The sequence below is a fragment of the Protopterus annectens genome, chromosome 9.part0 (assembly GCF_019279795.1).
Source record: "Protopterus annectens isolate FY-2018-M chromosome 9.part0, PAN1.0, whole genome shotgun sequence".
Classification (NCBI taxonomy): domain Eukaryota; kingdom Metazoa; phylum Chordata; order Ceratodontiformes; family Protopteridae; genus Protopterus; species Protopterus annectens.
In genome coordinates, this window is record NC_056743.1 from 897,171,716 (window position 1) to 897,187,853 (window position 16,138).

Consider the following 16,138-nt stretch of genomic DNA (forward strand, 5'->3'; position numbering starts at 1 on the left):
TTACAGACAGGATATCAGAAAAGAATACTGCAATGCAATACACCAGTAACATGTGCTATCATCAAAAAGTCACTCATTTCACTTGAATGATAACTACATCATAAACATATCCCCTCCCCCTTTCCACGGTATAAGTTCCCCACTACAAAATGACTTCAACATTACCACAAATCAGAGATTCGGCTGCTTCTCCACTTCTATGGAATATCTATGCCTCTCAGCTCCTTCTGTACACATGCTGGATTTGAAGGGACCCTCACAATACTTTCTTTCAGAATGTGTCTACCTGACTCTTGCATCATACTGGCCACTACATTTGAAGTCAAAGTCCACAGAAGAGGGTTTCTGTAGCATTTCACCTCCCTCACAACAGTGTCATAAAGCTAATGTGTCTCTAAGGATTTACAGCTACCTTCTTTTTCTCCCACTGGGCTCAAATACTTACTGAGTCTTTTGTGGACACACAACTATTTTACTAAGCTGAAATGTCAAGAAACCTGCTAACAGTGAATTAAATGGACTGAATATCGAGCTCTTGCAACTCATTTCTAGATTACAAAAAATCTAATTTAAGCACTGTTTTGTCAATGAACAAAGGGAGAGCTCATTACAGTGCCTTTAAAACATAACATAAATCGGTGAAAACTTAAGAAAAAAAAAAACAAAAATTCTGAAAGTAATCAGTACTTCTGAGTATAGCCATTCTGCATGAATAGACAAAGAAACCTCCAGAACAGGAGTGATCAAAATAATGTCTTCTGTGTACAGGGTGCACTTTAGGAAGAAGAAAGCATGAACAACAAAGAAAACCATATCAGTATGGAGATCCTTACTGGACCAATTGCAGATAGAAAAAAAAAATAACCGAGTATACATGGACATTAGTACTACACATCAAGAAAATGTGTATTTTTTGTTCGTTTTTTTTACCCTACTAGTCCTTTATAGCTTAGTAAAAACAGAAAAAAAGCAACTGAAACAAGGACTGCAACTAAATTACTACAGAAAAATAACTGTTATATATATTAACATGCTAAGATACTAATGAACAAGAAAAGTGGTCTGTCAAATCAGTATTTGTCTTAAATCTAGTCTCTATGAAGTTACATCTTCCTTACCACTGTCTAATTCCTTCTTTCTAGTGTCAATCTATGGAGTACCTCTGACTCAGGCAATGTGTTTCACAGCTCACCACTGCCATTTCTATAGAACAGTTTTTATTTGTAAAACTTTTCTTTCTAAAAATTTCGAAACATTTCTAAATTTGTAAATTCTGATATTAATGTTTGTATTTGGAGCTGGTCTCCCCGGGCCTCTGCTGAAAATGGGCATATATCCAGCTGGCCCAGCCCCGTAAACAAATGTAAAAAAAAAAAAAAAATTATTAAGACCATCTTAAACTATCCATAACTTAGAAGATAGCTATGCTCCCTTTTGCTTTCAATCACTTCTTAAAAGTCCCATATATGATTATCTCAAATCCAAGCAGCAAAACATACTTAAAACGCTGGTGATTCACACAAAACTTCTTATTCTTTCAGGTATTCTTTCAAAAAATTACTCCATTGAAAACTGCTACTGTTGTCCATCTCCTAGACGTGTAAAACAAGAAACAGCACTCCAAGTAAGGCAGTAGACACAGCCTTACATTTTTTATAAATGCATTACAATGGACATTTTCCACCAGCATTTGCAACCATTTATCAGTTTATGTTTTTTAATGTTCAGTTTTGCTTATTTGGTTAGACACGATGCCTATATAGCTTCATTTGACATTTAATTGGAAGCTGCCTAATCTTCATCTGTTATAGATGGTGGTTGAGGGTCAGCTGCTGGTGCAGAAATAATTCTACAGTATGGATTATACCCAGTTACAAAAAATATCAGTACTATAGTCCACAAGACACAAAACTTTCAGTCTCAGATCGCTGTATTGCAATGCACAAGAGTCCAAATTTTGCATGCCAACTAAGGCTTCCTGTTTGGCAAAATGATGAAGAAATGAGAAATCTTAAAAGACCACAAAATCTGTTTTAAGAAAATAACACACAATTATATATAGTAGGGCAGTGTACAAGTAATAAGGATTTTGTTACACAAATCCATGCTGAATTTATCTTTCCAAAATATGGTGAGTGCACATATGAAAACCATCATATTTCAAGAAAACTTCTCTAGGGGTCCAGCAAACATGATGAAACCGAAAGACACGAAAAACACTCAAGGCGTAATACATTCAACAATATCTTTACTCTGATCCTCTACTAACCAAGCAGAAGCCCAAAAAGTAAAGCCTGGCAGATATTTAAACTGCCAACTAAATGGCAGGAATACAAACATATGTTGTGGACATGGTTCTGAAATGGCCACTTGAAGCAGAAATAACTGTAGTGGAGTGTACTTTAACAGCACACAAAAGATGCAATCTAACTTCCTGAAGACAAAATAGTTATCTAAACTTCCAGATGGCGTTTGTTTCAGTGGCTTTCCTTCTACACCTGTGCAAAAGCCACAGAGTAGGTCAGTCTGAAAGAAAGGTTTAACCTTAAAAAGGTACAGTCAGAGTTGCTGATGAATGTCCAGGGCATGCAAGGACCTCTCCCATCTATTTTGATCCTATGGAGACCAGTGGGTGAAATAAAAGACAAAATTATATTTCGAGCAAAACAAAAGTTGAGTACTTACCATAAGGCTAGACTGCTGTCTTCTGTCCGTCTCAACCTTTGGGTTACTGAATCCAAATTGGATCCAAAGCTGGCACTTGAGACTTTCTAGTTTTGAAGCTCTGCCTCCTCTACCTATAATGCTCTGCCCTTTCTGGATCTCCTTAGATGGAATTTATCCCTCCTACACTCCTGAACATTACATATGGAAACAAAAGTTCCCCAAAGAAATGATTAAAGGTACACACAACAATGGGAAGAGAAAGGCCTGCTATGCAATTATCTCATGCCCCATATTCAGTTAGATCTGCACAGTCAGTCAGAAGTCTCCCAAAATAAATGGTTATTTGGAGAGGGGATGGAGGGTGGGTGATTCAGATGGATGGAAGACGATAACATGGATCTAACGTTATGATAAGTACATAATTTTTGTAGCCAATGTTGTCTTTTCCATCTGACTCAACCTGTTGGACAGAGTTCTCACCCAGTAAAAACCCCAGGGTGTACTAGGAGAGAACATTCTGCAAAATGGTAGCACCAAAGGAAGGCCTGGACCTGGACTGAATATCCAACTTGCAATGATTTACAAAGGTATAAGTGCTAGACCAAGACATAGATGCACAAATGTCATCTAATGAGGCTTGGGCAAAGAAGGTTGCTACAGTGGCCACCACCCAAGCTGAATGACCCTTAGGTTTACCAGGTAATGGGACTGCTTTGGAGGAGTACAGAAATTAATTACAATTGAAAAGCCATTTGGATAACATCACCTTAAAAACTGGCTTACCCAGTACAGTCTTGGAAAAGGAGATAAAAACCTAATTAGATTTCCTGAAAGACACAGTTCTGTAGGAACAAAATCTCAACTGACTGAAAATTCATCCTTGATACCAAGGTTGGGAAAGAAGACAGATAAATGAACAGACTGACTCAGACTTAAGAAATGTCTGTGAGGACATGGCCATCTGCCAAACTTTCATGGCCTCTCAACAAAGGGGATAGGACAGTGTATCATCTTGACTGTTTATAAACCAAACCAATGACATACTGCCGCACTAAATGGCAATCAAACCCCTGAAAAAAGTGTCCTGGAATGTTTGCAATGCTAGGAGACTGCACTCATCTCCAAAATACTGATGTGAACACTGGTCTCTGACTTTGACCAGGCACCCTGGATTGTCTTCCTTTCAAAATTCTCCCCACCCCCATGAGAGAAGCTTTTCTGATGACCATGGCCTATGGTTGGGGAAGAACGAATGGAGGACGTGCTTGTACCAGATGGGACTCCAGCCAGCAAGCAATGTGGTGACAGCATTTGTTGATGAAATGGATGGGAAAATCCATGGGATGAGATCAAACTTGACCACTGGATGGCCAGGGACCAGTGTAAAATCTGCATGTGGATCCTTTCCAAATAAATAAGGCAAACTGATGTGGTCATCAAGTTTAGAAGCTGAAGAACCACATAAGCTGGAGATCTCCGGGAGTTTAGTGCTTGCGCTGCCTGGATTTGTAGGGAAGACAGTTTGGAAGTAGGCAATTTAGCAATTTCAATGGTGGCATCCAAATGACATCTGATAAATTTCACAGTCTGAAAAGGTTGGATTTTTCATAGTTCATGATGATTTCCAAGTATAGACCAACTTGAAGCAAAAGATTCCTGGCTATTATTACGAGACACCTTAGTGGATGCTATGATGAGCCAGTTGCCCAGATAAAGGAAAGGCCTGAAATCATTGTAGCCTGAGCCAGGTGGCAAAGACTGACATACACTTAGTGAACACCCAAGGGGCTCTGGTGAGTCCAAAGGGCAGTACCTTGAACAGATAATTGCTGGCTCCCAGCGGTAAGAGCAGAAACCTACTGGAAAGTCTTGTTTTCTTTATATGGAAGTAGGCATCCTTCAGATCTACTGAGCACATCCAGTCATCCATCCTGAATGGACTGCACCACGGCCATCTGGAATCTGGATTATTTTACACAGCAGTTTAACCAGCTGAAGTCCAAAATTGGCCCAAGTTCCTTGTTTTTCTTTGTCATGTAAAAGAATCTCGAGTAGACCCGGGGATCCTGGTTTAGTGGGACCTCCTGGATTACTCAGTTTTACAGCAGTTTCTGTATATCTGCCACTGCTTCACTCCATTAACAGGGTGGAATGTAAGGAAGCGATTTTAGAGACTTCTTTAGGGCAAACAAAAAGGGGAACTGAATAACTTTCAAAAACAGCCCTCAACACCCAAGCATTTGAAGTGATGGCCTTCTTAGCTTCTCAGTGGACAGTCAGGTGCCCCCTGACTGCCTCCACACAGCAGCAGTCAGTCAACCCCCCAGGGGTGCCTGAAGAGACTTAAAAAAGTCCCCATTAGCACTGGTTCTGCAGACCATCTCTGTCCCTAAGGTGGCATCCAGTCAGGCTTCCCTCTGCTGGGAGGAACACCATCTCCAGGAGCATCTTGGGAAAACTGCTGCAATGTACGAAAGAGACAGACATTTGCCACCCTTCTGGTTCCTAGAAACTGATTTCTGAGGGGAGGAAAAATGTATCCCAATAAAAGGCAGTGTCTCCCTTCCTGTTCACTCCTGCTCAGAATATCTTTGAATTTTACACAAAATAGATTGAAGCCATCACAGGAAGCATTTAGAAAGGACAACTAAAAGCAGTCTACAAATTACCCAAGTGCATCCAGGCATGGCAACGCATGATAATATCAGTGCCTGTTGCGTATGCTGTCTCATCAGTAGCATTAGAAGTCTCAGTGAAACACTGACGATGGACTGCATTGTAGACAGCTTATCCTCTAGAGCCTTTTGAGCTTCCTGCGGCTGCAATTTCAATAACAATTTTGACATCTTCAAAACCACATCTCAATGGAGCTTTGTCAAATGGACCAAACAGCTAAGTGCACACAACATTAATGTGGCTGATGCATAGGCGTTTTCCCCATATGGCACAAAGCCCGCAACTCCTTTTTTGGGGATGGAACATAACAGCTCTCCTCAGACATCTCCTTCTTGATAGTGGATGCAACCATGATGGCATCCACCACTAGATCTTCGCTGAAAAAAAATTGTCTACCTTTGTGGGAACCAGTACCTTGTTGGGTTTGAGAGGGATTGGCATATCCACCTCAGGTTCATTCCATGCCCTCTGGAAAATCAGCTTCTGCTGGTGGTACCATTCAGGATGAGAATGGACTTGTGCAAAAGCCTCAAGAAATACCAACTCCTCAGAGGTAGGGGCTTTTACCAGTTTACCCCCCACGTTTTCTCATCAATTCCAATAAGCCACTAAAGAAGCCATCATTGCTGGAGGATTTTGGGGACCCTTCTCCTTCACTGACATTGGTATCCTCTGTGAGAGAGTCCTCCAGGGAGTCCAAATGCTTTCTCATACATCTGTTCTTTGACGGAACCTTCCAGGGACAAGAAGGCCTGAGAGCCACTGAAGCAGCAGGAGAGCCCATGTTCTGGGAAGGCGTGAGGAGTAATGGTGTGGGCTATCCTGGAATAAGTTGATGTGAGCTTGAGGAACTAGATGGGCCTTAGGATCAGGGTGGATCTGACTTGGCAGCAGAAAACTGGTCACTGCCACAGCAAATGCAACACCGAGGCTGGACAGCCAGACACCACACACTTTGTGTCTAAAGACCTGATAGAGAAATAAGTGCCTGGTGCTGACCTGGTCGGATCCCAGGATGAGACTGGAGCTGAGCTATCCAAGGTCAAGCACCCAAGAGAAGAGATGGGTCTGAAAACCTGAGAGTCAATCCTGACTCCAGGGCCTCAGCCCCAACACTTCAGTAATGAGAAGCACCCAGCTCCAACAGGTCAGATTCGAGAACATCAAGGATGGATTCAATGGCTGAGGAAACGAGCTGCTGGCACCAATGAGTGGGAAGACAAGGGAACAGTTGGATCCAAGTTTCTCGGCATCAATGAATGGGTCAAGGGAGGAATGACGAGTGCAGGAGCCAAGGGGAAAGGACACTCTGTACTCAGAGCCAAGGTAGTGGGGATGATCCCAAGATCCATCTGGGCCAGCAAGAAGGTGGGCAACAACTGCTCTACATCAGAACCTTTAAAACTTCCAAATGACCTGGCAGACCTAGATGAAGCTGTAGAAATGGGCTTCAATGGCTTAATAATCTCTCTAAAGCTTTTGACACAGTCTCTCACCCTCTTCTGCACAAACTAACCAACATTAACTTCTCCCCTTCTACTGTTGCGTGGTTTTCAAACAGTGAAGTGGCAATTTACACTCTCCCCTCCTCTCCCAGTTAAAATGGGTGTCCCTCGGGGTTCCATCCTTGGACCACTACTTTTCAACATCTTCACTTCTTCTTTATTCTTCCTGTCCTCAGTCATCACTGGTCCGATATGCTGATGACTCTACTGTCATCACTATTGCTGACTCTCCCTACGAACTCATCTCTACAACACAGACTTCCTTTAACTCAGTAGAAAACGGGCTCTCTGATAACCAGCTTATCCTTAACCCAAAAAAAACTAAGCTACTGTTTTTTCTTCCTAAAACTACAACCACATTAAATCTACATTCACAATCCTCTCCCTCAATAACACACTCATCAAGGTAGAAACTAACACAAACTCCTTGGTGTCATCACTGACGACCAACTTAAATTCGATCTACACATTAACAACTGTGTCAAGAAAAATCATCAGAAACTAGGGCTCCTCTACCGCAACAAAAAACTTTCTCACCTGTGAAGCTAAAGTAACACTCACTTATGCCTACCTCCTACTTGAATCTACCTACAAGGTAGCCAAATTTGCAGCCCATCAAACTTACAAGTCACATCACTGTCTCTCACTCAAACACCTTAACTGGCTAGAACTACCTCACCAGCTTCTTCTCCCTCAAGTCCAGATCATCCACTCCATCCTTTATCAGCCTTCTTACTGTCCTTCCCTATCATCTGTCATCTCCCACTATTCACCTGCTAGATACCTCTGTAGCTCTAACCTAGATCTGCTACAAATCCACAAACCTAAAACTAAGAAAGGATGTATTCTCTATAGCGATAATCCTTCCAAGGCCTGGAACAAACTCCCATTACAGATCAGGTCACTCAAGCACCTTAGTCAATTCAAGCTAGCCACTACAGAATACCTGTTAAGGGAATGGACCTACCTCTGTACCCACCCCCCTTAAACAGCTTATCAACCCTAATTGCACACCTCTATCTGCTACCAACTTATGTAACTTTCTCTAACATTCTAGACCTTGTCTCACATTAACTTCCCTATCTTAAGCACATTACATACATTCTTATCTGCATAATGTAAGATTTTACGTCTGGTGACAAAACTACTGTTAGTCTTTCTGAATGATGTAGGATTCTAACTCTGACAGACATAATGATTAGTTTACTGTAGTAAATCCTTGTTTTTCATGTATATGTTGCTTTGAATATTTTCTGTAAACCAGTTGATTGTTTACTTATTTTTTAAATGATAATTTGTAGAACATGTGGAGCTTTTCTCCCCAGACCTCTTCTGAAAAAGGGCTACTTAGCTTTGCTGGACAAACCCGATCAACAAATGTAAAATAAATAAAATAAAATAAATAGAAGGTGGATATGTGCCTCGAATCTGAAGGGAGAATATTACAAACTATAAGCACTTATATCTGCTGCAAAAGCTACCCCATGTAAACTGATTTTAATTACAAATTTAGTTCAAACTTCATTACATCTCACTTTGTGGGATTAGGTTTTTGGAATAATAAGACAATGGCTTCTACTCCTCCCTATTGAGCATATTTAGTCAAATTAACTGTGCACATACTGCAGTATTAAACCAAACTTACATTATTCAGCAATTCCTGCAAGAAGCAAACTATAATGAAATCAACCAACTCTATTTTTCCCTTATCTACTTTCAGGCATGCTGCACATAGCACAGTCTCCTACATGAATTATGACTATAAGCACACTTCCCTTATCTACTTTCAGGCATGCTGCACATAGCACAGTCTCCTACATGAATTATGACTATAAGCACACTTCACATGAGTTTCTACACATAAAACACTTTTCCTCTATCTGTTACAAACCTTGAAATTGTTACAACAAATCAATACCCAACTGCATTCTAAAATGATAGTAAACAAGCAGCTACATAGCATGGATGTATAGATTTGTTCACCTACTGTACATCCTATTCTTAAATACATTACGGGACATATCCTGCATAGTGCAGAATTTTTTAAGAATGAAACCCAGACAAAAGATGGCAGACCTTTGAAAACTATCCTGACTGTTGTATTAACTTGGCATCCTGACAGCTACCTAACTGCTTGTGAAGAATTTATCTGAGCTTTACTGATCATGACTTTTTTAGCTGCAAGGCACCTCATTTACAAAACACACTATGACGAGTGCAGAGTCTTTGTCTCATCATCAGCTACGACAATACACAAAATTGCAATGTTTTACAAAGCCATACACTTGACAATTTTCTATGGCTGATCATAGTAGTGCACAAAACAAAATATGACAATACTCCATGGACAACTGTTAGCAAGCGCACTGGTTTCTGTGCTTAAGCACATACAAAACAGGATGTGTCATTCTTTCATGGTTAGTTGTGACAATTCGCAGCATCAAACACTATGTTGTTCCACATGCAGTCTTGTCAGAGCACAAAACAAAGTCTGTCAATTATAATAATAACTGCTATATACAGTGCAAGTCTTTTTGCTTCTTTCTGGCAACCACAACTTACTTGCACTTGACTTCATCAGTCTGCTTGTTAATCGTACACTTGTTTTTGTCAAGGCAAGGGCTGCATTTATCAATTTCACACTTTTCGCCTTCAAATTGGATTGGGCATCGACAAAACTTGGTCCCATCTGACCGCTGCTGGCAAACTCCATTGTTGTGACACAAATCAAAACATTTCTCTGCAATACAAATACAGAAAAACTGAGACTTGACAAAAATAAGGATCATGTTGCAGTATTTAAATTAAATTTTTAATTAAATGTTAAGTTTTTCCTTCCCATGAATCCATCCACAAGTATAACATATTGTAGAAAAGACAATTTAAGTTCAATGACTTCTGCCATCAGTTACCATTTTGGCATTCTGTGAAATTGTACAGTGCTTTCTTCTGGTATAAAGGTATTTGTTAGAGCATCTATTAAACCATACTGTGATCTTGTCACTGTTAGAAGAGTACAGAAGAGGGAACCGTTCAACAAAAATACTTAGACAGATGTGACAAAAGAAGTGCGCAGAATTAGAACAGACTAGGATTTTCATATACTATTACAAATAATGAACTAAAGATATCAGCACAGGCAGAAACATTTAGAAGATATGGACATAAATACAAAAGTATACAATAAGTCATCGATGAAACAGAGTTTTATACTGAATTGGGAAACAAAGCAAAAGGAATAGAAACACCACCAAAAAGAAGAAGAAATATACACATTTTGGAGAAATACTTACGAAGATAATATGGAACATGACAAAGATGCTGAATGGAAAGAAGTAAAAGAAACAGTAAGGAGTTCAAATGTACACGGTATGAAATGGGGTGAAGCAATAGCCAAAGAAATTGAAACAAAATTAAGAAAAGCTCCTAAATGGAACACCTCAGGCTCAGATGCAGTGTGCAACTTCTAGCTAAAAGTATTTAAACCTTTACATGAAGATTTAAGCCCAGAGTAAGAAATACTTATACGTGTACCTCAAACAGACACCAACTTGGTTAACAAGAGGAAAAATGATACTCCTCCTTAACAATGAATCTGCATGCTATCCTAAAAAGTACAGACCAATAACTGCCTTCAGACGATATATAAACTATATATTGGAATTGATGCTGACAAATTTACAGTCATTTAGATGAAAACTCAATCATGGCAACAGAACAAAAGCATCACAAAAGAAAGTCGTATGGACAAATCTTTTGATCATTTGTTGTTAAAGTTATAATGGAGAATTATAAAAAGAGGAACAATCTAAGTATGGCATGGACAGATTCCAAAAAAGCATTTGACAGCATCCCACACTCATAGCTAAAGGAGTGCTTACAGATGTAAAAGATGCACTACATTGATCAATTATATTACAGTGACCATGACACATAGCAAACCACTTTGCAGCTAAGCCATGGTAAAGGAAAATCATTATCCCAGGGATAAAAACTGAAAGGGTGATATTCCAGGGTGACTGTCACAGCTGCACTTTTGTCCTGCCCTTAATTCATTAAGTGGCCTACTTAACAGATAAGGTCATGGTTACAATTTAGCTCTTGGACAACAACTAAGTGTAAAGACTTCTCATATACTTTTTGTGAATGACGTAAATCTGTATAGTTTACCAGATGAGGAACTGAAAGTGGTCAAAGCTTTCTGAGATGATAAAAGAATGTCATTTGGTCTTGATACATGTGCAAAAGCTTTAAATCAGGAAAGGTGCAGCACCAAGAAAATATAAGTCTGTGACATAAGGGAACTTGAGCAAAAGGGAGTATATAAATATTTGGGAACTGATGAAGGATCGACAATAAAACATCAACAAATGCAAACAAAATTCAGTAAGGAATACTTTCGATGGCTAAAATTAACACTGAAAACAGCGCTGACACCTAGTAAAGTCCAAGCTATAAACCAATTTGATCTTCCTGTTCTAACTTACAGTTTTTGGGGTGACTGACAAACTAAAAGGTACTGGATCAGTTGGACAGGAAAGTAAGAAAAATGTTTATATGGGCCTCCTCAAAACTGATTACATGTATAGATCTGGAATAGTAGGATGGCATACATATCTTCTGACTTCCCCAGATCCAAACATAGTGAAAGTTTTGAAAGAAGAAAACAAATTTAAGATGATTTCTCTGCTTAGTTTAGCAGAAGCATGACGGTGTCAAGTGGGAATGGAAACGAAAAATCAGGTGGTAACCGAATGTACCAAAAAAAAAAAGAAAAAAACAAGGGGGATTAGATGCTAAGACAAGAAATGTGGAAAAGGCATAAATATAGTTGTAAATACACAAAATTCCTCCAACAGCTTCATGTTGATCAGGATCTGATGCAAGAATGGATAAGGAGAGGTGAATTTAAACTAAAAGATGAAAGGTTAAAATTAGCAGCCCAGGATAGTGGACTGCGCACACATTGGTTTACAAAGTCCATTGAACATGTGGGAGAAACAGATAAATGCAGATTCTGTAAAAGAGCACTGGAAACAATTGGATCTTGTTGCTGGGTGTGATACACTAATGGCAGAGGGCTTGTATACTGAAAGGCATAATGTGGCAAGACTGTTGCATTGGGGATTGTGTAGACATAATACTGAAGTAGCTGAAAAGCACTGGAAGCACAAAGCACTATTGAGAATGATGAAGTTTACATCACATGGGGTCACCCATTACCACAATTCAAAAAATAGATGTGAGAAAAGTAGTAGAAAGTAGTAGTAGTAGAAAAGTAGTCCATGAAAAGAAGACAAAAGTAGCATTGATCACTGAAATTCCTACACCCAGTGATTACAATGTTTTATGTACAGAGAGAGACAAAGTCATAAAATATCAGAATTTACAGGCAGAAACGAGGCAATGTGGAAGGAGGATACCCAGTAGTAGGAGCAATAGGTCTCATAATAAAGAATTTGCAGTCTTGTTTAGATATGTTACCAATACATGTAACTCTATATGAATTGCAGGAGAAGTCAATTCTGGGCACAATGCGGGTGTTGTGAAGAGCACTCCTAGCTAACATCAAATATTGAAACAGTAATAATTTCATGAACCTTAATCATACTTTGACTTAAGAATGGGGTCCATTCTCATCAAGGTATTAGAAACCCAAAAGACGTGGAGAAATTAAAGAGAGTAATCTTTACTTGAGGCAAATCCATCAATGGGGAAGGAGATAGCCACATTGACGACACAGGTCTCATCTCTCAAGTGTCCCAATCTGCCTGGGAGGACCCATTTTTGCTTTAAAAAACTGCAGCAGCCCCAACTTCTTAATGCAGCTGCTGGCAGTCCCAATAATCCGACAGTCAAGACGTCTGCACTTCTGTCTGTAGGCAGCTCAGCCAATCAGAGCATAACTTTACAGTATTTAATTTGCATAATAACAGGAGATTGGCACCACTCCCACATGCTGACATCACTCACATACACATATTCTCTTCCTGACTGTTTAACCTGTAGAACCAGCGGACCTAATAGAAGACAGTAAAGATCCCATTGTGAGTCTGCATGTTAAGCAGAGCTAAATAATCAAGAGACTAATCCAAGGAAATATCTGTAGTACTGGAGAAGAGCCAAGAAGTGTACTGAGATTGGATTGTTAGTTTGCCGTCCATTGTTTGAGTAGAATTTTTTTTTCCGCAACCCTTCCATATCTGAACCTATTCCGACAGCCAAGGTTGTTTCTAACTTTTATTTGGGAGGATTGCTACACTGAATTAGAATTTTTTTTCTCCCTGAAGAACCCTTTTCCACCCTAGCTGTTGATGACTGCTTCGCAATAAAGGAATGGGAGACTGAGCTACAGTAGACACTACATAAAGCCAGCCAGCAGCACAGATAAAGTAATTGTTTTATTTTAGTTTTAAAATGTCTATTAAATGAGCAACAAGTCAAAAATGTACTTGAAACCCTAGAAACTGAAAAGAGGTTCTGTGTCTTAGTATATAGCTAACACACAGCTGTATAACTTTATACACTAAGACACGGAACCTCTCAAATTTCCCCCACTGTGGATGTTTTAACCTGCTTTTGGTATTACATATATTCTTTGACAGGTTTTGAGTTCTGTGGCTGATTTTCTGGTTGTTTTGCTGTTAATGGTGGGAGACGGAAAAATACATTGTCAATGTCCATTTATAGTACACTATATTGGCAGTCTTGCTAGCTGTTTGCTAGTAACTATGAAAATATGCAGTATTCCAAAACCAAATATTGTGTGACATCAAGTAAACTTTATATGATGTTGAAGAAAACGTTCACTGACTTTATACAATAAGTTGTACATCTTGAGGTATGCTGCATTGTGAATTATACAGGCAAGTAAAATTTTTCATATTTCTGTAAATACCTTAAATAAGCTGGCAAAATGCATTTGTTGCTTTCAAGTGAAAGGTCATAGTTGGCTAACAAGTGTTCTGACCACATATGGTTAGGTTGTACAGTTTCTAAGATATGAAAATTTGATAATGATGCTTTACAGAAGAAAATTATAATTCTGTCATATGCATTACACACATCTACAGTATTAATGCAAAGACTGTCAATGACTACTACCATTTTAAGAAGTCTTTTCACTGCTAAATATTGCTGTTTGCACTTTTTAAATAGCATTTACTGTTTGTAATATGTTTAATCTGCTTGGCATATGGTTTTCAACTTGATTTTCAGAAAATGCTTTGAAACATGAGGATGCATGAAGGCTGCTAGAGGTGTGATTTTCCCAGGCCAGACCTGTTAATGAATTCAGTCTCTCTACCCGTTCACGTTACTTCAGACCTGAATGTTATTTTTTGATACAAGTTTTATTATGATGTATGTTTGCGAGATGCTCTGCTACTGTGATTAATTTAGTTATATATAGTTGTGATGTGATTCTTTTGTAATCCATTTTTTTTACTCCAGGTACATGTAGTATCTGTGCCACCTGTTGTACGGTGATCTTCACATATTGTATTATGACTGCTGTCATGCGTACATCAGGTATTACATGGTCATTTTGTTGCTGCTATATACCATAATTATTGTTCATGTGGCTAACATGAGTATGCCATTATTGCAGTTGTCATAATGCACTGTGTGAAAACAATAGAACTACAGCAAACGTATTCATGTCCTTTTTGCAGTAATATACTCCAGAGTCTGATTAAATAACGTGTCTGAAAATTAGTACTAAGTTTACATTGCACAAAAAATGTAAGTTGTTGCACAAAAAAATATAATCTGCTACATATTATGTGCATATATCTCTGTAATGGTGTATGCACAACTGTTTTTATTAAATAATATTTGTAAATAATATCCTGACTTTGTGAAATTGAACTCTTCATGTATTAATGTATGGATCTGAATATGCATACAGCATGCAAATTGAATATGCATATAGCATGCAAATTAGGTGTCCCAGATGAGCCTTGAGTTTTAAGATCCTTTATCCCTGATTTGCTTATCTGGAGAAGTATGACACAGCCTTAAGAAAATATTTCCACCTGGCAATTGCTATGGCACCTGTTACAGCTTTCAGGTAAGGTTTGGGCTGAAGCAAGGAACTGGGCAGTTACATTTATGGCGAAATTTACAAAATAAAACAAAGTAATTAGGTCACGGATTCTCTGCACAACATACATATGTACATATAAAGAACTATACAAGTCATTGCAGACGTACGGTTGGCTTTTGTATTGCCTAGGATTAATGTCTGTTACTGCCGCCTCGCCTCTCCAACTCTAAATATAAAAAAGGTCTGAGATCTGGGGGCTGGTGCTCCTGAAAATGCAGGAACCAATCTGGTCCTTTTCCTGTGTCCCACCCCCATCCTTCCTCAGCAGAGGTACAATTTAAAAAGTCTGTGATCCGTTAGTTGCCAGTGGCTCCTGAAACGTAGGAGCCAGTCGAGTTCTGTTTCTGTGCCCTGCCCCTTCTTCCTCAAATTTTAGTTTTTTTTTTTTTTTTTCCAAACTGTAGCAAGCAGTTGCTGCAGTTTAGACAACACACAGTGCTCAGGTTTGACTACAAATGCAATACCGTGTTTTTAAAAAACGGTGCACACTAAACAGTGATCAGATGGCCAATCGCTCTCCCTAACACTGAGCCTGAATAAGTTGCTCCCTTCGCTCTGATCTTGCTACATTACTGATTCACTGTTCTAGTTTATAGGTAGTGTGTCCAAATTCCTTTCTCCTAACCTGCTTGCTGCTTTTGCTAATGTCTGTGCCTGAAACCAGTCCAGTGAGATCAGTGCACTACCCCGGTACACAAAGTTATATAAATAAAACAAATGCATATAAACTGTAAAGTCAAGGGTTTAAAAGTGAACTGTCAGTCAAAGATGATGAGCTTAACACCTAATCTACACAGTGTGGCCAAGAACTTGTGTAAAAACTGATTTTGGATGAAAAACACATCAGCATCTATTTCTAGCTAAGCATTAAAAAGTACCTCACAATGTTGTTTGCAGTTTAAAAGATGGTTACCAAAAAAAAAAAAAAATCAAAGACCGATGCTGAAAAAAATGGTGTTAAGTCTTGTAAGACACACTCAAAGAAAGCAGGAAAGCACAAAACTCAAGGGTACATAAATGGAGAGGCAGGATCACAAAATACATCCTGCCCCTATGGTATACACCAGACCACATTGGAATATGATGCAGGAGCACCTGCATAGCAGAAAAAAATGAAAACAATACAAACCAGAAAGACACCACATCAGTAATGCAGGGAACCCTAAGATAATACGAAAGACAG

At 39.0% G+C, this 16,138-nt stretch overlaps 1 protein-coding gene across 1 annotated transcript in view; it reads right to left on the reverse strand.

Annotated features, from left to right (window-relative positions):
* The window catches only part of LRP1 (LDL receptor related protein 1), a 2,772,300-nt gene that overhangs the window by 70,005 nt on the left and 2,686,157 nt on the right, over positions 1–16,138 (reverse strand). The window contains exon 84 of the mRNA XM_044083629.1: positions 9,411–9,588. Coding sequence (XP_043939564.1) covers positions 9,411–9,588 — 178 coding nt within the window. The remainder of the gene's footprint in view (positions 1–9,410; positions 9,589–16,138) is intronic.